The sequence below is a fragment of the Lates calcarifer genome, linkage group LG8 (genome assembly GCF_001640805.2).
Source record: "Lates calcarifer isolate ASB-BC8 linkage group LG8, TLL_Latcal_v3, whole genome shotgun sequence".
Taxonomy (NCBI): Eukaryota; Metazoa; Chordata; class Actinopteri; family Centropomidae; genus Lates; species Lates calcarifer.
Genome location: NC_066840.1, coordinates 13,763,421 through 13,790,275, shown reverse-complemented (window position 1 = coordinate 13,790,275; position 26,855 = coordinate 13,763,421). Strand labels below are relative to the sequence as shown.

Genomic DNA, 26,855 nt, shown 5'->3' with positions numbered 1-26,855 from the left:
GGTGGAGCTGACGGAACTGCACATGTTTCAAGCATGCTCTGACACTTCACTCCTTCCCTTTCTTTTTCCCTTCCCTTAATGTGTGCACAGCTAAGCTGCAAATTAAAAAGGGGAGGGCCCAGTACATGCAACCAGCTATGCTTTTTTTTTTTTTTTTTTTTTTTACCAATCACATGGGTTTCCCCACCCTCTCTGACTCCCTCCCTTTTTTGCTCCCTCCCTCTGTCTCTAGGCACGCCAACCAAAGAAAAAAAAAGTGCAGGGAAAAAAGTGATAAGCAGCAAGCAGCTTCTGGGTTTTGCTTTCAAGCGCACTCCTGCTGAATCGCTGTGAGTGAGTGTGTATATGTGTGTGTGTGTGTGTGTGTGTGTGTGTATGTGTGGGGCGTTCACTCTTTCTCCTGCCACAGTAGCAACACATTACGCAGCAGCGTCGGCCCCGAACAAAAGGCTAAACGCAGCAGAGCAACAGGAGGGGAAACTCAGGGATAGAAGCAGGCAGAGTGGCCCAGCGTGACTGCACTTCTCAGGGAGGAACTCAACCTGCCGTCCCTGGAGTGGAGACAGGACGGTACACTTGACCAGCCCAGGCTGACTGTCTGTCTCTGTGTCAGAGCTGAGGAGCACACCCTCTCACTTGACAGCCTTGTATTTCACTTTGCCTTTCATTCACACCCCCCACCTCAGTCTCTGTCATCCTTTAACTGAGACTCCTGCACCTGCCCTCCTTCACCCCCCCGGGGTCGTCCTCACTTTTTCGTCCACCTGTCCCATCTGAGATGTCAGACGATGACTGCCGCTCGCCTATTGGCCTGGACTGTTGCAGTTGCTGCCTGGACCTGGCCAACGGCTGTGAAGACTCCATGTCTGGCAGTCCAGCTCGGGGCCTTGGTACTGCTGGGGGCCTGCCGGGGAGCCCCACCAGCCCCAGCGTCAATCACTTCCGCCAGCTACGCAACCAGCTGATGTACCAGAACCTGAACACGGACAAGCTGAACAACATCATGAGGCAGGACTCCCTGGATTCAGTGGTGAGGGACCCCTGCTTCCTTCTCAATGAGGGGATCTGCAACAGCAACATTGACCAGACCATGCTGTCCATACTGCTCTTCTTCCACAGGTATGTCTGTTATTTGCCAATCTGATAGGTACACGCTTATCTGATAAGACAACAGCTGAATATAGAGGGTCTTTCACTAGTCCATGAAATTTGAACTTCAGCTGAACGTTAGTCTCTATTCCTGCTCAGTACAAAGTCCACCTTTCCACTTCTGGATCTGTGCATACTAATTAGAATAGTAGTTCTGCTTAGGAATCATGTTTTGCTCAAATGAACCAGATGGTTTTGGAGACTAATCAGGTTTCTTGGATCAGCACTTCTTCTAAAAAGGCTGACACAAGTATTTACTGTTATGGATTAAGTATAGGCCAGGAAGAGGGCACTCATTTTGATTATGTTCCAGAAATTAATTTCAGATAAGACTGTGTAAAAGCACATTAATAACATTATTACTTACATCACAAGAAAGTGTAGAGCAACATTTTTTGATTTAAAAACATCTTTCTTTGTGCCTGATAAATGAAGAACATTGTGTTTTTCTTTGTGTTATTTCAAATTAAAAGTCATTGGAATATGCACCCAAAACTTACAACAATGTCCAAATATTTATGCCGCTCATCATGTCTGTTTATATTTACAGTATCCATATCTGTCATGCAGCATATTTGATACATAACATGACAGAAACAATGATGTGTGTATGTGTTGAACAGTATAAACAATATGATGAGTTTTCCTTGGGTGAGGCTATTTGGTTTAAGTACAGTTGTTAACATTTGTATGGTATATTCTTAACTCTGAGAAAGAAATGTTCAGTTTCAACTGAACAACAACTGCTGAATGTAATTGAGACTTCAAAACAACAAAGCACTACATGGACAGAGAAAAAAAAGCCAGAAAACAGAGGTAAACAAAACCTAACCAAAAAACACAAGGTTACTCTGAAACAGCAGTTTCTTATCATATTGATTCAATTAAGGTGATCTTTTATTACTAGAGGTCAATTAAAACTGGCCTGACTCCTTCTCCGTCTCCACCAAATAGTGTTTATAAAACAGTGTTTGGCAGCTTACACCTCGCAGTGTTTGTGAGGAAGAGAATGTCCTGCTACGAAGTTGTTGCCAGTTTGGATAGTTTGTTTGGCAGCTACTGTCGAATGACTTCAGCCTCAAATTAACAGTTACCATCTTTCCAGTCGGCTGCAGTTTTGACCGTCACTGAACTCCTGAACCTGAGCCAGCAGTTACTGTACGGTGCTTTATATTTAGAAAAAGCTTTTATTACAGACGGTCTGCGTGTGGTTACTGGGAGCAGTAAAATGTGGAGGTCTGTGGGGAAATGGCAGTAAACACTAAAACAACATCATACAAGCCACCTCTGAATGTCATGTACTCTGAAGTTGTCATCATTTGTGTCTGTAAAACAGAGATATGTGTTACAAGTTCATGACATGTGTCAGGATCCATAACACACATGATAACATGATGAGATAACATTAATCTGATAATTCTGCAATAAAAGAAGGGCATTCTTTTTTCTTTATGGTGGTATATGAAAGGAATTGACCTTTGCCCCCTGCCTTACCATTCCTTTGCCTTTTCTTTTCCTTTTTTGTCTATGAGCTTAAAGTCACTTTACATTCAAACCAACAGACTGGCTTCAATACCTTACTTTCTCTTCATTAAGCTGTACAACTAAGTTCTTGTTCCTTTACATTTCGGGTTTAAAGAAAGAAGATAATCTAAAAAAAATGTAGGTGGTTGCTATGGTTTTCCAAGCAAATAGTGTAAGAGAAAAAAAGCCTATTAAATTATATTAACACTTTATATACAACTTTTAAACACAAGTCGCCCTCTAGTATGTGAATACTTGGAAATAAACATGGCATTAATTAACACATCTCAGTTTAAGCCATTTTTTAAAGTCTTCTTGTCAGATAAAATATCTTTAATAATGTCTATCCTGATAAAATTTGCCTAAAATGAACATGGCATGGTATTTGTTATCATTGATTCAGTTATTTGCAGATGATATTGTATCAGTAATGTTCTCTGGCCAAGAAGTATTATCAGTATTTTTATCAAACTTCTCCAGAAGCCAGACTGCCACAGAATATCCAATAAGTTAAATTTTAACTTGTATTAACTTTGTTATAACGCTGTGCCTGTTAAAGACCTGTCTTATCTCCTGTGGCACTGATGGATATTGCATGACTGCAGATACAGTAGTACAATAGGAGTTAACCCAGTTATAGTGCACTGCAGGTGATGGGGCTGATGGCGGCGAAGACCTTAACTAGGTTTAACTCAATTTTGTGGCTTTTGGCTGTAAAAGCTGTATTAGTGCCAAACTCTCAGGCTGTTGGAAAGAGTAATGTTTTAATACCTGACACACTATACAGCGTGACTAACTTCTCCCTGGATAACACATCACATATAGGCTATTTGGAGGACTTCCACACACTCACACTTTATTTTTCCATCTGTTAAGTTATATAACAGCTGTTTTAATGCTCATTAATTTGACACCATTTTAGGCGATATCGTTCTTGCTGTGGAGCTGCATTATTAAACGAAGGAACAATCTGTTCTTCATTTATTTATGATAGCAAGGGTGTGTCAATATGATACTGTAGGGTGAAGAAACTTTGGGTTGAGGACTTGCGGCTCCAGCTCCCCAACAAGGGCTAAAGAAATCAGTGAACTAACAGTGCTTTTCAAACAAAACATCTTCATTTGAGGACAGTACATTCAAATAGTTCTTAGACTTCTTGGATATGCTCAGATGAGTTATTATTCTCCGCATTCAGTGTTTACAGTATCATACCTTGAATAATGCCTGCTGGCAGGGCTTTGTTAAAAGCGCTACACAAGAGTGTTTCTGCTCCGCTCTGCTTCATGCAACTACCCAGGAGGTTGTACTTTTACGGTTGTACTGTTTATTAGAACATTCATATAATGCATAGTGTTATTAGATTAGATTTATGTGAAAACTGAATCTACAGTGTAGATGATGGAATCATACACAGGACTGGCTCCCAGGAAGTGAGAAAAATCAGGTCATAAATGCCAATATTTTTGACGTTTCTGGCTCAGAGACAATGTGTCCGCCCGTGCCATTGGCCGGTGTGACCGGGCATCTGCCCGTGCCAGCTCGACTGTTTGCCTGACAAACAGAGTCTTCAGCCAGAACACTGTGTTCCTGAACCTTCCCTTCTCAAGAGGGAATCACAGACACGGATCATGTGGCTTTTACGGACAGGCTTTCTCGCAGGATTAAAACACTGATTTCGAACATGTAACTCTTTACGCTTTTCCATGCAGAAACACAAATGCACTCATTCATTCGCACATGTACCCGCAGCCTAATCCTGTCAGTTGAAACAAGAAAGCTGCCTTGCCGAGCTGAAGTTGCATGCATTTGTCAAGTGTTCGCTTCGGGAGGGGCCAGCTTCAGATGGAAGCCTGGTTGAATTTTTTTTTTTTTTTCTACTGTGACCTCATCCTGGGTGGTCAATCTGCCAAGCAGGCATCATTCCCATTTGCCACTTGTTAACAGAATAAAATGTTCAGCATAGCCTGAGGAAGCATGCCAAGGCATCTTTTGGACTTGTTGAATGTCAGTGTGAGTCAGTGGCCGTGGCCAGCAAACGTGTTATGTAAATGATTCAAGGGTCACAGAAATGTGCTGAGAAGAGAATTTGAACTCATAAGTCCTGTTTGGCGTTTGAGGCTGAGCCAGAGAGCCCCGGGGAGGGGGGATCTGTGATTTCCACAGGATAAAACCAGAGGAAATGTGCTGATTTACTCTGAGGCTTAGAGGGCTACACTTGGCTGGAATGAGAGGGGTACTCTTGCACACCTTCACCCCAGGCGGTCGGTCAGTACTTAGCAGCCACTAAACACCATCAGATGCCAAGGTTAAGAGGGGTGAAGAGCCTGTAGCGATGACACAAACGTTTATCACAGGACTTCAGGTCTGTGACTAGTCAGTCAGCCAGTCAGTAAGCAGTCAAAACACAAAGGACAAAGAACATCAAAACCAGAGGCTGCAAAGAGGTTCTCTCTGCAGGACAGGGCCGGAGAGGAATTTGTAGCCTTCAGCCTACAGAGCTTCATTCCAAATCCACAATGATCTATTTTTTTTTAAATATTTGAAGACAGGAACTGTTGTTTAAAGTGATTCAGAGGTATGCTTTCATGTGCTTCTCTTTAGCCCATAGCTGTAAAAAAGAGAAAAGCTTCAAAACCAGTTGAGAAAGTTAGTTTAGTGTTTAAAATGACAAGAAGCTGCTAGACGAGTATAGGGACGAAAGTGTATGGATGGAATAACTTTCATCTCAACAGAGGCCTCATTACAGTGGTAAAAGTTCCTCACTTTGTCCCGAGATGACCACTGGCCGTTAACCTTGGTCCAGTTGACTACTGAACATGTCCCAGCCCTCCCACAATGGAGTGGAGACAGGATCCAGCTGTGTCAGACACCCTGCTGGGTTTTAAAGCTTCACTCTGTGATCCAAATATAAACCACAGAATAGCTTTTATTATAAGACGTCAGTGTTTCTGGAGTGGAGACCTATATTTAGAGATCCAGTGTGGAGAGGTTATGGAAAGCGTCTTTGCCATGTGAAAGCCATTCAGCAATCCATACAAATGTATATTTAACAATCCCCAACATTCCAAGGCGTGTCTCTAAAACTAGAGAAGCTTTTGTAACCCAGGGAAGGAATCTAATTCTAATTCTTATTAAGTCAGTTTCATACTTTTAGTTTTAGTACATGACAGAAATACCTTCTTCGTATCGGATGTGCCCTGTGATCGACCTAGTTAGTCGATTTACATGCAGGTCACACCCTAAAAAATGATCAGCTATCTGTCAAAGCAGAGGTGAACACTGGGCAGTTCTGCGTGCTCAGACTTTGAGAACTAATTTGCATGGCAGACTTGGCGATACAACACTTTTGGAGGACTCACACAGGGATCACAGTGCACCCTGCCTCTGGATGTTTTTGTTGCATATGAAATTTTTATAGGCTTTATGCTTTTCTACCAAAAAGTGAGTGACAATAACATGTAGGAGACAGAGAGGAGAAACCAAGGTGCTGAACCACATCTGAGCTTTTAAAATTGTGAGTAAATGACATCTGCCTCTTCTCCCCCTCCAGTGTATTCAGGTTTGTTCTGCAGATAACATTGTGTTGTCACAGAAGCACACAAATCAGTCAGGAATGTAAAGATGTAGGATAAGGTAAACAAAACACGGTATCCTCTGTATTCTCTACTGCTGTAAGATTTGTCCTATTTTCCAGACCAATGCTATACAATCTCCAGAGCACATAGGACACACGCAGCACAAACATACAGCACAGTCACAGTCAGATAGGGATTAGAGTGAAACTAACTACTGCACCAGTGGTGAAATTCAAAATTTACATCCCTTCCACCTCTACAAAGAGATTCCTGGGAGGCAGAGCTGTGTAGTCTAAAATCCTGTGTAGATACAACATAATACATTATGAGGGAGGGGAAATATGCTGAGTTTAAAACTATTCTTCTCATTGCTGTTGTTGTCTCTTGCAGTTTTGCCCACATGAAAGGCTTAAAAATGTCAGACACATCCTTGCTGACGACAGAACCTGTATCCAATTACATCTTTTTTAAAAAATCCAAGCTCTTGTTTTTTGCAACGAAACTAAACAGTGTAATTTGGTGTCTCCTGTTATAAAGAATAAAACTACGTGTCCCTACAGAAGTCTGCTGAAGAGAGTTACATAACTTCATGGGTTGCAGGTGGCAGGGGAGACGGATATAAACAAAAAAAAACTATGGGGATTAGTGTCGAGAAGGCAAAGGGAAGGATGTCGGGGTGGAAGAACAGTTTCATGGCCGGGCAAGTCTTAGGAGCCAATCCCTAACAAACAAAGGGCATGAAGGCGAGGTCTGAGCAATGTCAGGGGGGAGGGAGAGAGAGAGAGAGGTAGAGCTAGAGGCGAGAGATAGCAGGAGAAAGAGTCAGAGGTAGACAAACAGCCAGACAGGAGGCTGGCCTAGAGACAAAACATAGACAGGACCTGCTAAAAATAATGTGCTGTTGACACGCAGTGGAACTCCAAGATATAGGCAGACTGCAGACGTCTGTGGTAAAAGTCACAACCTTTTTCTATAGCTAAAGGAAGTCATTCTTTAGTCGCGAGAGGAAGTAAAAAGCCATGAAAAGTGTTTGTTTTACAGCTGTTTTTATGAGTTTCCTCAGTAACACAGGCTTTGTCTGCCTGAAACGAGACACTCAGAGAGCGAGAGATTGATTAACAGTATTGGAAAACATTGGATTTTCTAACACATGTTGCTACATATTTGATGTGTTTGCACCACAAATTAGCCCTGTGCCCGATTTTATCACTGCAGGGCCAATTTAAAGAGGGATGTGCAATAATGGCTTTTTAATGGACCTCTTGAGTTACTGCCTTGTTGTGTTGTGACTGTGTGAATAGGTTGCCCTTGGTGCTGTGCCAGACGATGCCTGGAACCGCTGCTGAATGGTGCATGTGCAAGCGCATGCGCAGTATATGTGTGTATGTACATGTGTCTATGAAAAGTTATGTGAGTGCTAATCAGCACTCCTCTATTGGTTAGACACTACTGTCTAAGCGGTGGCAGACCTTGTGGAGAATGCATACATTTAAGCTCACAAACACACCCAGATGCACACAATAAATGTCATTATTACCATCCCCTTCAGCAGACAGAGCGTGTCAACTCAAGAAATCCACAAACACACCCTTTACCATAGGTTGATGTAACGTCCTGTGTACGGCCCTTTCTTTACCAACACTCGCTGTGGTTCCATGTTCAGTTGCCCCTAGCAACATGTTAAACATAACTTGCTAATCAGATTGCCGATACAGTATCTCTACCCTCTGTGCACTTTGTTTCTCAAAGGTTTCTCCCCATGCAAATAACCTCCTATATATTGTTTGTATGACTCAGAGAATCTGACATTTTCTATTAAACTTTCCAGCTGTCCCCCAAAATACACTATTTCCTCTCATTTGAAGCCTTTGTCTCAGTAGCCTTTGTTTTAGCCTTTCTTGAAAATAAAATTTATATACATGACCTGTTTTTATAGATTTACTGTCTTCAGGATGAACAAATGGACATGAGGCTGACAGCACAGACAGGTTTGGGCAGTTTGAAAGATGCACTAATGGATTGTTGGTTTTAGTCTTTTCATGGGAATCGTTGACAGTAACGAATACAGCCAGCCCTCTTCGTCTTAGGGATTATTTAGAAAGACTCAATGACGACCTTGATCGCAGATGTCATTTTTTTGTTTGTTTTTATAAATAATACTTGTAATCTTTTAATCAACCAGTACTGAACTCCTCAATGACAGGTACAAGGGTCAGGTAATAGTGATTCATCTGTTTGTCTGGAAGACACGGGATGCACTCCCCTGGCAACACAAGCGCTCACACGCAAATATGAACACACGTACAGTGTACAGTACACAAAGGTGACCCATGGCATTATGTTGTTGTTGATACATCACCACAGCAGAATCCAGCTAAGCCCTTTTGTCCTGAGTGACAGAGAGCGGACAGTACATACAGTATGTACAGTATACAGTATGTACCAGAGGTGGATTAGACACCTATAAGTAACACATCACGTTTGCCATCTTAATCAAATCCTCAAGATCAGGTCATGCTGGAAAAGGCACTGATCATACCCATCTTTGAAAGTCATACTGTACACCACTATGCCTTATTTTGGAAAAATAATATTAAATACATGAAGAAGAACCATAACATGCATAACATACCGGAGGCCACTCATTTTACAGTTATGACTGTATGAGTCAGACCTTGGAATTCAAATTTATTTGGGAGTTAAAAAAGCAAGCTTGAAACACGGCAATTAATTGAAAGTGAAAATAAAATCTGCATTTAGTGAAACATCATAGGGCAATTTTCTCATTGCTTAATCCCTGTGTTGTGACTATCATCACACTATGGTTATAAATCATATAAATATCCAATATCAAAGTGTCAAGGAAATAATGGTTTTTTGTGTGTGTTGTAATAATGGAGCAAATCTGTACAGAGTAATATTGTGGTTTCTGTTGACTCTTTGCACTGAAGCCCATGAGGCTCAGCCACATAAACAGTGAAGTGTTCCTGAAACAAGTCCATGAAAAATAAATCTGAAGTCAAATTATTTACACAGATCTCCACCCCACCACAGCACAGACAGCTGGGTGTAAGACACCTGTAAGATGTTAGATGCTCGAAGAAAGGACAAACTGGGAGATGTTTCAACAACCAAAAGAAGGAAGCATAATTAAGAGAAATGATTCCACAAATACTTCAAAAGAGGGAAGCAGTACCACCCATCCATTACAATCCTTTCATGCCTCATGTTTATGCAACTCTCTTTGTCCTTCCCTCCTTCTATTTGCCACATCTCTTCCCTCTCTATCATTGTTTTTCCCTCCCTCTCTCTTTCTCCATCTCTCCATCTCAGTTGTTCTAGTTGGCAGCCGTTGAACTTATATAAGTCTGAGGGAAAAGGGGGAGGGCGGGGGTTTGGAGTGACCATGGCTTGCACTCCCTGCCTTATCTGTTTGGACCACGGCTATGGCGCCTATTTAGATAATAAGGCAGTCTGTCAACACTTGCCATCACACACATTCCCCCTCCCCACCACACACACACACACACACACACATACATACACAGCTCTGTATTTGACAGTGAGTAATCATATCACAAACAGTCAATATGTTACAATTACACTCTTTAAATAGGCATTAGACATTAATATAGCTTGCATAACACTTGGAATTAAGGGTTAGCGGACTGTGGTTTGCTCTTTTCATCAGAATGCAGATCAGATCACACATGACAACCTGTTGTACTGCAGCATTAGTTGGGCAATGGAAAATATGTGTATTGTCTAGAGTTCATAGCGTAGATGGAAGGGAAACTGAAATGATGGAGTTATTAGACTTGCACCACCCAGGCTGAGTGCTGCAGGCTGCCGGCCGGAGGGCAGTTTTCATTACCATGGGATTCCCACTCTCCTTTTTCTAACTCTGCATGAGAGGTGAGAATGTGGTAACCCACCCTGCTACTGAGGGCCAAGTTAAAGTTTGGCTGAGGTGAGGAACAGTAGATCTGGAGTTTAAACAAATTCTTTTCATGAATATTTTGTATCTTTCTCCAGATCCATTGGGAACAAATCATTTTACCGACTGAATATGCAAAACCTCAACTTGTATCTTCATGTGTCCAAATTGAAAGATTTTGTATGAAAATCTCAGATGCAATTCTGGTAGAAATTTCACTTTTTTCTGCCTGGCAGCATCCCTTAAAAGGACTGGCATACCCAGACTTCATTTCAAATTCATTCTGATGCTTATTCCATCTGTTTCTCTCTGGACGCCTCTTTCATAATCCCAAGTGCTGTTATCCCACACTGAGTCCGTTTTTTTTTCTTACCACAATAGTCTGCTACACAATGCAGCCAGACAGTGCTTTTGTGGAGGGGGCCTGAGCCAGGCCTATCATTAGCCTATCTTATTCTCCCCGGGCAATATTCACACACAGGTTGGGTACATGATGTACCCAGAGTGCACACACATATGCCACACGTGCGCGCGCACACACACACACACACACACACACACACACACACACACACACACACACATTTACAGGGAAGAGAAAAAGTCTAAAATGTGGGGAAATTAAGATGCACATCAGAGCTCACCTTGTCTCGGCTCAAAAAACACACAAATGTGTACAGCCTTATCAAACATCCATGTGTACACAGGCACACAACCACACACACACACACGCTTACACAAACACTCTTAAGATGTCTTTTACCCTGCAGGGCATGGCGCTTGTATTAGACATACTTTAGCAACAGTGTTGCTACAGCCTATTACTGAGAAGTGCTCCTAGAGTCTCTGGGAAAGAAAACAATTACTTCTTCGAACCTCTGCAGGTCATGAAATCATGCTTTCCAGAACACAGGAAAGGTAACTACATCACATGTTCTATTTTTGAAGTTACTTGACATCTGCAGTTTGGCAACACACTGTGTTTTTCTTTTCTGACTGAAGCTCTGTGCTCACTAGTAAACAATTTTGCACGCTTTGGGGTGGATGTGTAATTTAAGAGCCCAAAGTTTCCCAAACATGATTATCCTGCCATGCAATGGCAAAAAATACTAATGCGTTTGGTATTAAGAAGCATAAAAGACCACAATTTTGGTCAGAGAGTTTATGTCAAACTCAGTAAAGCACCATGATGTTGTTTTGGCCTATTAAAAAATTATGTAATGTGGGTGTTTAAAAGTAAACTTATAAGTGGATTTTTTTCTGGAATCAGTTACATCTGCTTCCCATCACGCAATTGTATTCCCCATTTAATCCACAGTATCTGAATGGCGTTTTAACATTTACTTCAATTAAAGGTTTATGAAGTGTTTACCTCACTTTGAAAGATGTGTCACCCCAATAACACCCGTCCCATGTCTGGGAACTCCTGTGTTGTGCTGTCATCCATAATTGCATCATTAAATCAGGCCTTTGCACAACAGTGAGAGGTTAAGGAACAATAAACAGAGTGAGAGACTTCACAGGGCTGTCAAGCTAGGAGACTTAGTGGGAAACATGTTGGGCAACCTGCTCATGCAACGCGTTTGTTTCACCAGATGAATCGGGGTACGCAATAAACGTCATTGCTAAATCAAGAAAACTTTTTTTTTCCCCCTATGAAGTCAAAAGTAGAGTTTGGCAGTAACTGGATGTAATATAACTGCCACTCTTAATTACAGTTCACAGTATACATGCTCTAAAAAGGCCAAATGACTGGCAAATCCCCATGAACCATAATCAAACTCTGACTCTTGCATAATGAATATGGTTTCCTGTTTGTTACTGGTGCTTCCAAATTTCCAGACTCTCATTGGCTTCAAGTGCTCATGCACTCTACGAGAGTGCAGAGAAAAAAAAAAAAAGGAAAAAAAAGTACAGAAAGACAGAAAAAAGAAGAAATCGAAACACAGAACCAAACAAACCATTAAAGAGGAAAAAAGAGGAAAACAGAGAAATGTGATGCATTTCTCAAACCTCCAAAAGTACAAATTCTCTGCAGTGATGACAATACAGTTATCGCAGCGCGTCACAGACCATGAAAAGGAGAAGCCGGTCATATCAGCACTTTATTGCATACAGCAGTGGCTCTAAAGATTGAGTCAATCCTCCTCTTTATAACTTCAACAGAAGAGAAGCGAGGCATGCCGGACTGAGGACCAGTTTGGTTCCACTGGCAGGCAGCACTGGTGGAATGAAAAGGTGGACCTGTTCTGCCAGGCTCTTTCTCTCTCTCTCTCTCTCTCTCTCTGGATAACTCTCTGGCAGACAAGAGCCTGCGAGAGAAAGAGAGAGAGGACAAAAATGAACGAATGTGCCAAGTTTCAGTGAGTCTGTGATTGTTTCTGGCCGCTCCCCCGACAGAGAGACAGAGAGGGAGATAGAGAGGGAGGCGCTAGCAGACTCAAAACGAGCGAAAATAACAAGATGCATCCTGTCCAAATCCAAGACCATCACTTCTGCTTTTGTGTCACTGTGTTTAAAAGAAGCAGCTGTACCATGGAGTCAGCTTGTGCTGGTTGTATCTGATGCGGCATTATGCCTCTGTTTTTACCCCCTCCGCCATCTTACTCTGCCATCATAAGGAGCAATTAGCACCAGTGACATTAAATGACCTCTTTCTGCATTCCTTCCAGTATGCTGTCATGGAGAGGAGTGAGTCACAGATTCATCATTATGTTTGCATGCTGTGGTGTTTACACAGTCTAGGGATTAGGCTAAACAACGGCCATCTGAGAAAAAGTAGATGGATCTGCAGCAAAGTAAGGCAGCTCCACCACGCTCAGGCTTAGGGAACCGGCAAGGCCACTGCCAAGAAAGAAAGTATGGGACTGGGGGAGGAATGTTGACGAACACTGAAACTCTTTTTTCACTTTTTCTCCCCTCCCTTTCTTCATCTGTTGCTCCAAAACTATCTCTCATCTCTCTCTTTTGTACACCACCATGCACAGATTCCATCCACATCTCTGACACAAGTCTCTCAGGGGGCCGCAACACACACAAAGACCTATTTATTCCTAGCCCTGAATGCAAGGTGTCATATAAGGGGAAGTGGAGCCTTCGGCGCTCTGGCTGAGGGAGGGAGAGTGAAATAAGGGGGAATTTACGTAACACTTGAGGTCGTGACCTTTTGGTACTTGTGAGCTGACGGTGTGGAAGTTAGTTGGGGTCATGAGTGTCTTTTGCCGAGCTCGAGCTGAGCAGGAAGACTGATCGTTGACCCACTCTTCATCTATAAAGTCGTAGCTTGGTGTTTCGCAAAGGTCACTTTAAACAAGTCAAGAGGGTAGAGTTTCTGGCTGTACAGATTAAGTGGATTCCAAAAGGAAAAAAAAACATGGATGTACTCTAAGCAACAAATGGGTTATATATTGGAGGCAATGAAAAAAAAAATGGAGCCACCTTTTTAATTTGGAATTCTTTTTAGGGACTGGTTCACTTTTAAATCCTTCTCCATGCTGCCAAAGTAGAGGCTCACATCTACAGGAATTCAACAGGAAATCATAGTCATCTGTGGTGGTGCATGACTCTTTTCTCTCCTTCTCCTACACATTTCCAGCTGTTCTTTCCACACACTTGCTCTGCCTGACCCCTGTGTTTTTACTGATCCATCACCCTCAGGTTTGTTTAGCTTAATTTAAGCGCCGCTTTGCTGTAGGCTATCCTTGTATGCTGGGTCATGATGTGTGGGAGGGAAAAGCTCGTATATAGAATAAAGCTGTTACAAAACTTTGCTTTCTTTTCATGATGTTGATGAGCCGTCAGGTTTCTGAGGCCAGAGTGTAAAGTTAAAACAACTGTTGTGGCTTATTTAGCATACACTGGCTAGGAGGGTTCATGTAGGCATCTGAAAAAAATTGTGGAGCCGCACGCATGAAAGACATATCGATTCAATAAAGCCAATAAATTTAAGGCTTTGTTTTCAATTTCAACCACAGACTTTCTTACATACATAAAACAAAATAGCGATGTTATCCAGCATTTTTGATTGTACATTATAGGTAGGCTATCATGGAACACAGCGTCTTACACGTACACATACATGGATGAGGGTAAACCCAATTTCCAGTTGACATGTGTGTGATGAGGGCTGACTTGAGGTGGACAGGTGAATGTTCTAACACTCCAACCATGAATAATCTGTAGCCTTACAATGGCTGAGTGCTCCTCATGATTCCAAGACGGTGTCCTGTTCTCACCAGAGGTTACATAACAAACATACAGACACAACAGTGTGGAAATGTTGGCAAAACACTGGCAATCCACCCATGCCTTTTTCCAGGATTTTGTCAGCGGAACCATCAGTCCGGATTGGAATGAAACATGACATTACATGATCCATTTAGTGGCTAGAGCGAGCGGTTTGGTGTGTTTCTAGGGCTCTTCTTATTCATGGGTCCACTTCCCATTTCCTCTGGAGGGAAAGGATGCTATTGTAGCAGCTTGTATCAGTGGGAAATTCAGAGAACCACCCTGAAAAAAAAACAAAGTCCCTCGCTGTTATTCTATGACAGCCAGCAAGGGGTGGATATAAAAGAAAAGAAAAAACTGAAAGACAAGCAGGACACTTCCTGCTTTTCATATTCAAATAAGCTCTCTAGAAGGAGATATCAGATTCAGACACAGCAGTTCTCGTCCCGTGAGTGTTTTCTTTTTCTTGCAATATTAAGTGGCAATAATATATCTAGGCCATCGCACTGAAAACAGCATCGCTGAGCACCTCTCCCAGGACCCGTCTCTCATTTTCCCTCTCATGTTGGCATCCTAACTGGCATTTGCATTTTATTGAAACAGATGGAAACGAGTGCAGTGCCTCAATTAGAATGGTCAACACGCAGCAAGCATTTAGAGTGTATCCAAGTCTTTTGGGACTCTCCACCTTAAGATTATGAAAAAAGCAGTTCCAAAACACTGTTGTAGATATCTTAAAATGAATTAATTACCTTGTAACTGTCATATTTTTCTTCTTAAATTGTCGCTGTGAGACTGGAACTAGACTCATCCATACTTGCTACATCACATGTTCTCATATTCTCTCTCCGCTAACTTTCTTTGATTTGTATTTAGAACGGATTTCCACATTGTCCAAGGCCATAATGTCAAAAACAAGAGTGCGTTAATTGGTAAAAAAAACTCCTGGCCTGCGGTTATAGTCTAAACAGTCCACGGCACCTGCTGTCGCAAACACAATGAGACGTGCAGTGGGACAGATTAAAGACTTAAGATTCTGCTTATCATCTTGATCCCATGATAAGAGGCTAACAAGTTTTGCAGATGTCTGCACTGTTACCCGTGCACAACATCCTCCTGAACAAGTTTTCGGATTAGTCATCTTATAAACACAGGTGGGGGTTTGATCTGGCATACCGAGCTATTATTTATCTCTCACAGAGTTAGAATACGGTGCTTAATGATGGTGTCCTTTTGTTATCCTGTATACTGTTGTCATGAACTAATATTTTGTGCCCTTAAGGTTGTGTGTCTCTGAGGTTTGAGGTCTCATCAGGTCATGTGTGGCAGTGTTTTCCCAACCCAGTCAGGGGAAAGGGTCAAACACAATGTTGGGTAAAGTGCTTGCAGATTGCATAAACACAGAGCGAAAAGTGCATCATTTTAGCATTTAGATTTGACGTTTTTGTCATATTAAGACTCTATCTTACCTTTTCTTTCACAAACAAACCAGCATGCCCCCCTCATATCTCAAGGTAACTATGTTTTTTTGACAGTTTACCTAAAGAACTGGGAGTACAGCCAAAGCCTCCTATCAGAGGAAACACTGCCTAACAACAGCTGTGAAAGCCCTCTCCTCCCTCCCTCTCTCTCCTCCTCTCCCTTTCTCTTCCTCATTTTTGCATTTTCCTGTTTTGGTGTTTGGTAGCTCTCTGCTTATTCTTTGATACAAAGCAAGGGGCTGTCCTCGGGGGTGCAGACACAGAGTATCTGGCGAACTGTGCTCCGATGAAAGGTGATACCACGGATTCTTCTTATTGCGCTAATTCGCATCTGTCTGCTCTGCAACTTAGTCCTGATTGTTATTTTTCTTTTCATATAGGCAGACAGCTTTAATAGGAGAGCAGGGAGACAATAGAAATCACAACAACGAGAAATGTTATAGGCATATCATTTGTCATCACAGTGCCCTTTAAGCTAAACAGAGGCAATATTGCCTCAAAATGTGGTTCACTGTACGTCAGTGTTAAAGGAAATGTGCATATCTTGCGACACTTCCTTGATGGGTGTGTCAAAAAGTGTTTAATCTGCCTGAACATGGTCATTTACGATATATGCTGACACACATACATACTGAATGTTTCTATGTGTATGCACGGGCCATGTCACACAAAAGGTCATTCTCTGAGCAGTACACAGCAGTACAAATACACATTTGCTTCATGATGTGTGTAATGGCCTAATTTGTCCTCTGCTTTCAGCACAGCAACAGATAGCAGATGTTCCCTTCCAAAATTTTTTGGTTTTATGCTTTAAACAACAGGAAGGAAGGGCATGACCAGGCAGCATCGCTGTGTATTCACCTTTAGTCTGGAATACAGCCCAGACACGGTACACTTGCAGAGTAAACACAAGTATCTAAGTTCACTGTGCGTGAGGCTGCAGTTTCACTGTGACCTCTCCCACCTTGCATCTAAATACAGTTGACAATTACATGTACAAGACGCGGCCTCGCGCTCTCTCGCCTCCTCCCCGTTGCGTATGGCGCAACAGCAAAAAATAGGTCAAAAATATGTGAATGTGTACCAGACAACAAGTAGGACTGCGACAAGACAGGTCAGAGACAGGATAATTACCTCGAGGAACGAGTCGAGGTTAGGCTGTCCCAAAGCATGCCAGTCAGAGAGGATTTACTGCTCAGAGACGGGAATAACAATAGCTGCTAGAGGAGGAGGTGCGCAACACTTACAGAGAAGAAGAAGAGGAGGAGGAAAGAGGGAGCGAGCATCCCAGACAGCAGGACAAACGACTGTGCACAAGGTGGCAGACAAGACACAGCAGCTAAATCAACCAGTCACAAGCAAGATACTCTAATAAACATATTTACAAAAAAAATCACTGGGCATTATTGCTATTGTGATTTGTATGGAGGGGGTGTCCATGTTGTAAAGTTTGACAGCTACCTTGCAGGCGTCACACCGTGCTCCTCCCTTTGCGGTTGGACTATAATTACAGTCTTACCAAGAAAGAACACCACAGTCATTAAACTGGTGTGAAGAAGACAGATCAGTCACATAGGCTGTAAAACAAAGATAATAACTTGCTGTTTTTCAACTGCATGCATGTGCTTGGTCTGTGTGTACGGGTCAGGAGTTATCCAGTGGGTGTGGGAAACTGCGAAACACCCGATTTTGTTTCAGTTCTGCAAATCCCGAAATAGTTCCTCTATGTAGCCTATATAGCTTAACTGACAGTAGTTTCATTTACAATTCATATGGTAATTTACTGTAATAACAAAGGAGGCCAGATGCTTGAATAATAAACTTGGTCACATTCTTTAAACATATTGTCACAAAATACTTGTTTTAATTAAAGAACATATATTACAATATAGCTCTAGCTGTCTCTGATAAACATGCTGGCACGTACCTGTGCAAAGAATTCTGTAACAACAAAGCTAAACCGGGCATATTTCTCCTATTTCATGATGCGCTGCAGCCTGCTCTCGTGTTATTACAGGGCCGAAGCCAAAGACAACCTTGCTGCTCTGGAGAACAATGTTTGACCTCCCTGACCTCTCCCAGTCTTTCTTAATGTGCTGTAGGGCACATAAGTCGACGTTATTAACCAGTATTTGCATTTTAAACTTTCACTTTGCTGCCATGTGTTCCTTCCTCGCCACCTTGCCGTGCTGACACAAAGCCGCAGCGCTGGTGGGAACCTCGTCCATCAATGTCTGAACACTGCCATTTGGGCATGAAGATAAGGTGACAGCTTACTGGCTCTAAAACAGCGCTTGCGTGGGCAAATCTGCCCATCTTCAAAACAATAAAGAGCTCTTACGCACTTCTCCTTGCTGGCAGAGGCCAGATCTGATTAGAGATTTTACGTCACCATCAAGATTTCTTTCCAGTAAATCTCAAACGTTGCCATCATTGTCTTCTTGTCCTTTTATCATGCACTTTCAAAATGTTTTTTTTTTTTAATTTTGATTGAAGCCAGAGAGTGACATTTTCAGAATCGAGTTTGCCATTTTTCCTAGATCTCAGTTTCTGGCAGTCTTAATCCTTAAATCTCCAAGAGCATTTCTTTCTAACGTGTATTTAAGCCAGTGTAGAAAAGAGCCCAGGCCTAAGAAATGTGTCAAGTTGTTAAACGAATTTCTCTATTTCTGTGTCCTAAGAATGTGAGCGGTCGCCTGCCAAACGCTGTTAATCTACATGTCCAGACAGAGACAAAAACAGAGTGTGTAGTACTTGTGTGTGCTTGCTTTTATGCTTTTATGTCTGAGCTTTTTCTGCATATGTCTGTGATCTTAAATTTGTGAGCATATATGTAGCCATTCCTGTGTATCTGTGTCTACGTGTCACAATGTGCATTTCTTTTTGCATGCATACATGCAGACAGGTATGAATCTCTCAGTGTTGTTGTCATCCACGCTTGAATGCATACCTTGTTGCTTGCACGGGAGTGTGATCGCGCACCAGTGTGATGCGTGCGTGCGAAGCAGATATGAGAGTGTTCCTGCGGTTTCATAAGTGAACTTTGGACCTTTTGGGTACACGCTGGAAGCGGGCCAGTACAGCCGACAATGTTTACCCTCGCCTTTATACAACGACTAGGTACGGCAGATCGTGTTTACTCACTCCTCTGTGCAGCTACAACACCAGGAAAATGACATCTCAGAAACAGGGTTTGTCTCGTGTGCTTTGACCAGTTCCAAGTTCAAGAGTCACTTCAAGTGGAAGTATTTCCTGTTTGTTTCTGGGAAGAGAGCTTGAACCTCAACTTTGCTGCCAGACAATCATCCCCTCCTAAGTCCTCAAATTTAAAGAGAATATTTTATTATTTTTGAAAATCAAACTGTGATGGATACTCAATAGGAGTCGTTCACATCCACAACCGACAAAATATTCCCTGTGAAACTTGTCCCAACCTCAGAGCAGTTTTGCAGTTGTTCAAAACCACTCTGGCTTTTTGAAATACGAGGTAGTCACACCATTAGTGTAATTTCCGGCAGCTACACCGTATTAGTTCAAACATTTGCATTCATTACAGCGCAGCATGCTCAATGAGCTGTTGCTGAGAGGTGTTCTCGACAAGCGCTCCTCATTTGTTTTGTCACACTAACACTGACAGCTGTAGGTGCTTATATATTTATTTTATCCACATTATTTAAAGTGTAAGGTAAGGCGTTTTTTTCTGAATTCAGCAGTGTCACCAAATACCCCAAAGTCAACTTCTTATCTCTTCCTTTCTCCACGACCCTGCTGCACGTCTACAAATGGACTGTGACCAAGAAGAGGGAGAAAAAAACCCTAAAATGACCAATCAGTGAAGCCTGCAAGACTTGCGTCTTTGTCTGAGGGGCAGGCCTTAAGGCTTTTTGAAGGCAGGATAGGCTGGGGTTCCTGTAAACTCCCAAACAACCTCTCCCAGCGCCTGCACAGTGCTGGATATCAACATGTTCCCAGTTTATTTGGATCACACAGCAGCTTTTGATGCTGATCCTTCCCCTGGCTTAGTCACATCCTGAAATAGTGCTCTTGTGTTACACTATAAATCCTGCTGGACTGATATCAGCCATTTGAGGTTTGTTTTGTCTTCAAAGTGTAGGGAAAACTTTGTTTAACTCCTGTTAAACAGTTGTTTCATTAGGTGAGACATAACTCTAACCTCACCTAATAAATATAACATACAGTATAGTATAGAGTGGGTTTGAACATCAGGATACGGGTTACCTGCTTTTCAAATGGTTTGTAAAGACATACATGCTGTAGCTGCAATTCAGCAGCACGGCAGAGAGGAGGCAAGAATGATTCTTAGTTAATCAATAACTGTGTAGGCATCTCCACAGCTGAATCAGACTTATATAAACTGTCTGTGCAGTGACAGATATACTGTTACATACCACTCACAGGGAGCTACATAGGTTGTTGCATAACTGCATGTTATCAATTGATCAAATGATTTTTCAGGCATGCCTAAAGTATGATGTAAGTGAAGTATATGGAGACTATAAAAACTTAATGTTTGTCATGCCATCAGTTAAAACATCAACCAAGTGATGTAATGTTATTACATTATTCAACCCTCTTATACTTTAAATACTTTAGTTTAAGACCTTATCAGGGATTTAACAAAGGAGATAAAGCATCTTCAAGGCTGCAATTACTGCTCTTACTTTTTTCTTTTTAAAGTGCGTTGTAATTAACACTAATAAGTCCTCATTAACTTTCCAGAATTTGGCAGCGAGAATGATGATGTAATATGTGAACATATTTGTTTTACAGTTTTCATGCGGCTGGCTGACAGCTGGATATACATTTAAGTTTTGCTCCTGAAGGAGATGTGGCCACCTTTAATTGCACTTTCCTCGTTAGCATCTCTCGAAGCATTCTTCTATTAAACTGCAACATGTTTCCTTTTAAGAACGCGGGAGCCCAGCACATCTGGCCCTCGTCCTCATCTGTCTCGGGCCCCGTCTCCCCCCACCCCCCCTATCAGTAGGGGATCCTCACCACACGGGACAGGCTGAGGAAACATTGTGTTCTCTCCTCTCTGTTCGCATGTGATCCACGCTGTATCTCTGTGGGACCGCATGGACCTCTCTGCCCCCTGTGCTTTTTCACACTGCAAAGTTGAATGGTTTTAATACATGGTGTTATTCAGAAGTGAGAGTTATACAAGGTGCTGAATATACATAAGTTCCCTGTTGCACCACTTCACAGCTGCACTTTGGGCTATATCAGGTTCCCCTTTGAGAGAAAGTAAAAGTGGCCTGTGAATGGTTTTGATACAACTGTACTACTTGGCTAAATTTATGTGCATATTTACATATGAACACAGCATAGCTTAATGGACGGTTGCACAGATGCCGAGTCTGTGGCAATCAATCCAAGTTTTCAATAGTGCTGCCTCAAGTTAAAAAAAGATCCCTGGAGTGACCACTGAAGAGCATTCAACACTAAGAAGAGCTCTATGTCCTGTTCCTATTCATTTTCCTATTCCTTCTTTGGACACTTAGATAGCTACAGGCACACATAAATAGCCTGTATGTGTGCCTATAGATGTTTTACCGCACCATATGTATACTACATGTAAATGGTCCAGTTCCCAATTTGATTAAAGTAAGCCAACATATAAATGTGAGTTACATGGTCTCACCTCCTCTGTATTTGTATATATTTCAGCCTGGTTCCATAAATGTAATTGCTGTACATATACCACCCCAGCTCAGATCAGTTGCATGTTATTCTATCATCACCAATTAGATTTACAGCTCTCTTCTTTTAGTTGGTGTGTGTCGTGTGGAAAGAGGAAAAGCTGATTGAATTATGATCTGAGTCATTCCTGTGGTCTTGTTGAAGGAGAATAAGATGATTTGTTTGGCTTGAGGGAATTCAGTGGAAGGCAGGCTGATGAAACTTCCTCAGGCTAATATGAGTTAACTTTGTAGAAATGCAGACTTGAAGGCCATAGACATACTTTGCTTTAAAAAAACACTGAGGTTTTGCAAGGGATTTCACAAGAAAGTTACTTCTGATGATCAACAATAGTTATTGCATGAATGATTTATGGTTCTACTGACAGATTTCAGCTACAGTGACCGCTAATGACTTGTCTCAAATTATCCCTGGGAACTTAGTCATTGCTCCATTGTCATCTCACAGGTGACAAAAGATTAGCTTTAATGCTCAGCTGAGAAGGCCGCTGGAGTCTGTGGGAACGACTCAGTGTTTGGATGACACCGACAGCGAAGAGTTAGCAGGGTGCCCCATCATCCAGTTAAATCCAGACCGTGCTGACGAGGGCCCGGATGATGTGCTTGAGCCCTGCACGTATGCGAGCGTGCGGCCAACCGCATGCAGCAGCGTGCACACAGGCAAACAAAAACACGCGCAAACACACAAACACACGCACTGGGTGGGGGGACAGCTCATCGAGGGGCCCGACTCCCTCCAGTGTCGTCCCAGTTGACGGTGACTTGGGTCACGCAGCTGCAAGCTCAGCCAGATACATGGCTGGAGAAGGATGAGGAGACTGGGGAAATGGGAAGAGGCAAAGATGGCAGGGAGGAATGGCTTGAAAGAAGAAGGTGGTAAAATTAGAGTGGGGGATGCTTATGTGAAGAAAAATTGAATAAGGATTTTTTTGTGCAGGTAAAGAAGAAAAGGAGTTTAATCATCATGGTTCTTTCTTGTATAACTTGAACAAATGGCTGCACAAGTCGATTTTCCTTTTTTTCCCCAGTACAAACAAATTAGTAAAATTGCTTATTATTTGTCATGAAGACCCCACTTCTTCTTGCCATTCCTCGCTCGGTTGTTTTCCACTGAAAGATATTCTTGCTCACTCAGTCACCATTTCATAAGTCTTTGATTTTCCCTGTCATATTCTTGAAAAACTCATGCAGCAGTTAAGTGGGTGCTCTCAGCCATCATTTATCAGATCCATTTACTCACAGCACAGATTGCTGTGTTCTCAGTGGCAGCACTTTTGCTTATGATAAACATGCACTGCCCAGGTTTTTGTAATGACTTATTGATGTTATCATTGTAGTGCATTTTAGCCCAATAGATGACACAGTTTGCAATGAAACTAAAACCTGTCAGCTTCGAGCTGATAGCGTGGCAGAGCCTGTTGCTTTGCCTCATGAACCAATCTATGTGTATCAATCAGTTTCACAGCACATACTGTGGATTTCCATTTCTCGGCGTCAGGACAGTCTTGTGATGGATTTCAGAGCAGCGTGTACCCATTAGTCCAATGTCAACATTCCGTGGCTGAAGGCAACTCAGATTATAGACACACACAAGCACACCAGCTCGGACAGCTGAGGTATACAGTACACTGAAGTAACATAGGCAGATGAATATAGACAGATGGCACTGAACTCTAACCTTTTGTTCTTGGACATGATCCACCCAACAGTTTATTTATCACATGTGCCATGCAAAGTGGCAGCAATTGCCACTTGTTTTGGATGTAGCATTTAAATATCACTATTCATGCTTTGTATTAAGTAAAGGCAGCATGAACAAGAAGCTTAATCTTACATTTTGAATTCAGAAATACACAATATTTTGGGTCAGAAACTCAAACAGATTTTTGGTGGTGTGTGTGCATACGTACACCATAACAGACAAGATTATGAACAACCCAAAAGCTCTCTCATAAAAGTGTGTGGTAAAATAGGCGGCCCAGTGACAAGTCAAAGGGCTTTGACATAGCTAATAACAAAGTTCACTGCTACTTAACACTGCATGGCCAATTGAGTCTACAACCTTTGACCTTTTGTTGAGTATCCACGGAGCCATTAGTGAGCTCACTTAACTGCATCCAAACCCTAAGAGTTTAATCCCTTATCTTTCAGAGGAGACCACACTGAGTGTGTGTGTGTGTTCTCATGTGTACACATGTTTGCACTAAAACACAGATGGGAATCCTATGGGCTATGGACTAGAACATACTGTTATTTCTTTTTGGGGTGGGGGATGTTGGGTTGGGGGATGTATGTGGCCTGACAAGTTGCCACACCCCACCCACCCCCACCCCACACACTCCTCTGGGACTCTGCTCTATTTCAGTATTTTTACAGTAAATTTAGCCAGGAAATTCTCCCCCATTAGAACACAAGGTAAATCTTTACATTATGGCCTGAGGCTGTCTGAACTTCTGCTGAATCACCGGCTGGTGCCAGATGCTGCAGAGTCCCCAAGCTTGTTAACTGCAATATACTGCGCAGCACCATTTGCTTCAGTGTTGCTTATCCTGTTGTACACTGCTATTAGTTCCAGTGAAGGCTACTGTAGATGAACTGTATATCATTTTATATCAACTGAAATTAAGTGTAGTAATTTCTGGTAATCAAAGCATTAAAGTGGACCCTTGTGTAGCGTTGAGAAACTGGAACAAGACAAATGAGGAGTTGTCTTGTCTTCTTAGTGGTAATGAAAAAAGGATGCCCTGTCACCCATTCGGCAGATGTTACATAGCAGAGGCGATTCTCTATCAAGGGACTAATCAGTTAAACACGATTCCCCACAGATGCTGAAAGGTACAGATGTGAACAAACACATACACACCTGCTGATTTTAAAACATACTGCCTTTAGGGAAAAAAACAGAGGAAGATGTGGTCTTATGTTTCCTAACACGGAAATCATAATTAAAATGTTTCTGTGGCTAAGTACAGCCTATTAAAGAGCTTGTTCATAACTAACATTTAGTAAAACTGCTTCACACAGCAGCTCAGACTGATAGTTATGCTAACGTCATTACATAATGTTGTGACGTAAAAGCCCTCAAACTAAGCTGCAATCAGACGTGCAACCTGGCTTTACTGTAATTTCATACATTCAGGACTTATAACATCTCTCCCATCAAGGCATGGTGTGACAGCAAAAGTTTAATTTATTTTTCTTTGTATCCCTCATTGATTAGATCCCTTTCTTCTGAGGCTCAGTTAATTAAATCGCCATCACTAAAAAAACCACATTATGAGATGATGAATCATCTAGTCAATCACTCCTGCTGTTGTTCTGGATGTGTCTACCCACACTTGTACAGACATTACTGGTCGTGTGTGTGTGAGAGGATAATTGTCAGAGGACATGTAATTACATGGCATCACTTGTGTGGCAGACCATCAAAAACAAGTAGCTCCCTTTGGTTTGCAACAGACTGTAAAGAAACATGGGTGTACAGTATGTGATGTTATCCTGTGGTTTCATAAGAGGGAAAGTTACAGCTATCTTCCATCTTGTCCCTTTGCCGAAGGCAAAGTATTGTGAAAATACATGAATACATTTGTATGTCTAAAGCTGAGCACTACATTAAGTGTTTTTAGGCAATGTAAAACCTCATGAAACTGAAGACAGTGGAGGATAAAAAAAAAGAAAAACCCTCCACCTGAGTGAGACTGACTAAGCTGTATACAAAAGGATTAAATGTTCCCGATTATAAATGAATTGCTCCTGACATGATGGGTGTAAACATGCCCAGCACAAGTCATCCATCCCATGTGCTGATGCTGTGCAAGAGGCAGATGAACTGTCGTCCCTAGCAAACAACCCTGAATAAAGATTGTGATCAGAGATTGTTAGAAACTGAACTGAGTGAACCTGAAATTCCACTGCTACACGCATGGAAATATAATTGACATTTTGTTGACTTAGTGGCTGTGTGGTAAGAATTCACTCAGCCAAATTATGACAACAACTATCAAATTACACACTGCTAAGACTTTAATTTAATCCAATTTACATTCTTAGGTCTAAAGGTTTACTATGGACTAACATGTCAGACAGATATTGATTGGTTTCATTTATTAAGAACACAGTTGCTTGAGGCTTCCTACACTTAAGCAATGTTAATTTATACCATGACAAAACAATAATTACAGCATTCAGTTCTATCTAGTGATAAATGCCAGTGTGCAAATGTTACAAACCAAAGGCGACATACAGAAAACTGGTTTTGTGTGACTGTCATGTTACACCACCTTTGTCTGAGAATCACAATCCGTATACAATATCAAATATCACAACCCTCCACTTGCCAGCAAAATAGATTAAACAGAGACACAGACGTGAGACGTTCATGCAGAGCTGTCAAACTTGTAAGCAGCTCATGATTAATGATGGCGACAGCGGCTTACTTTTGCTGTTACACCTTTACCGGCAGCAAAAGCTCTCCAAACATTAGTGCATTAATTACACCCATGACGACAAAGGAGACTTACTGAGACTGACAAACCCACTTCATCAGAATTTTAAAAGCGTTTAGGGGATTACGAAGGCTGCACGCGTAAATCTGAAATGTTATGTAAAATACCACCGAACTAATTCATCTGCCTCAGCTTGACGTTACATAAAATATAGCTGTGTAATCATTTGTGTAAAAACCATTTCGTGTAAGTGGCCATGTAAGTTAGCAAAAATGATATTTGCCCCTGTTTGGCTTCCTGTAGTGTCTTGGAGAGTCCCAAACAAATTTGTTTAACATCATGGAACAATGGCTGAGCTATGTGTTTAACTACACATACTGTATTACAGTGGTTAAAGGTATGCAGATAGGCATGATGATTGTTCCATTCAGGTGAAGTAAGATTTTGCACTGGGTCTGCCTCCACTCCGGCAGTGTCGGGATGAAACATCTGGTGCCATTTCAGTAAATTGTCATTGTCATTGTGACTCTCGGGCCATTGTGTTCCACTGAACTGGAGACACATCATACAAGTGCCAGTCTGAGCGTGGCACTCAGAGTTCATGGCTGCATATCCAGAGGTATTGCCAGCGCTCAATTGTCTCTTTGTGCTGTGGGAACACAGTTGTTGAGAACAAACAACAGCAGAACAGTGAGCAAACAGTCAAAGGGCTACTGCCTCTTGAACAGCTCCTTCATTTGGAAGCCGAGATGGGACAGTCTCAGACGTGTCCCCCCCGAGTCGCCTCTGTCGGG

At 42.0% G+C, this 26,855-nt stretch overlaps 1 protein-coding gene across 1 annotated transcript in view; it reads left to right on the top strand.

Moving 5' to 3' along the window:
• Positions 1-273: 273 nt before the first annotated feature.
• Positions 274-26,855, top strand: part of tsc22d3 (TSC22 domain family, member 3) — a 34,248-nt gene continuing 7,666 nt past the window's right edge. Inside the window, exon 1 of the mRNA XM_018669190.2 lies at positions 274-1,119. Coding sequence (XP_018524706.1) covers positions 779-1,119 — 341 coding nt within the window. The 5' untranslated portion in view covers positions 274-778. The remainder of the gene's footprint in view (positions 1,120-26,855) is intronic.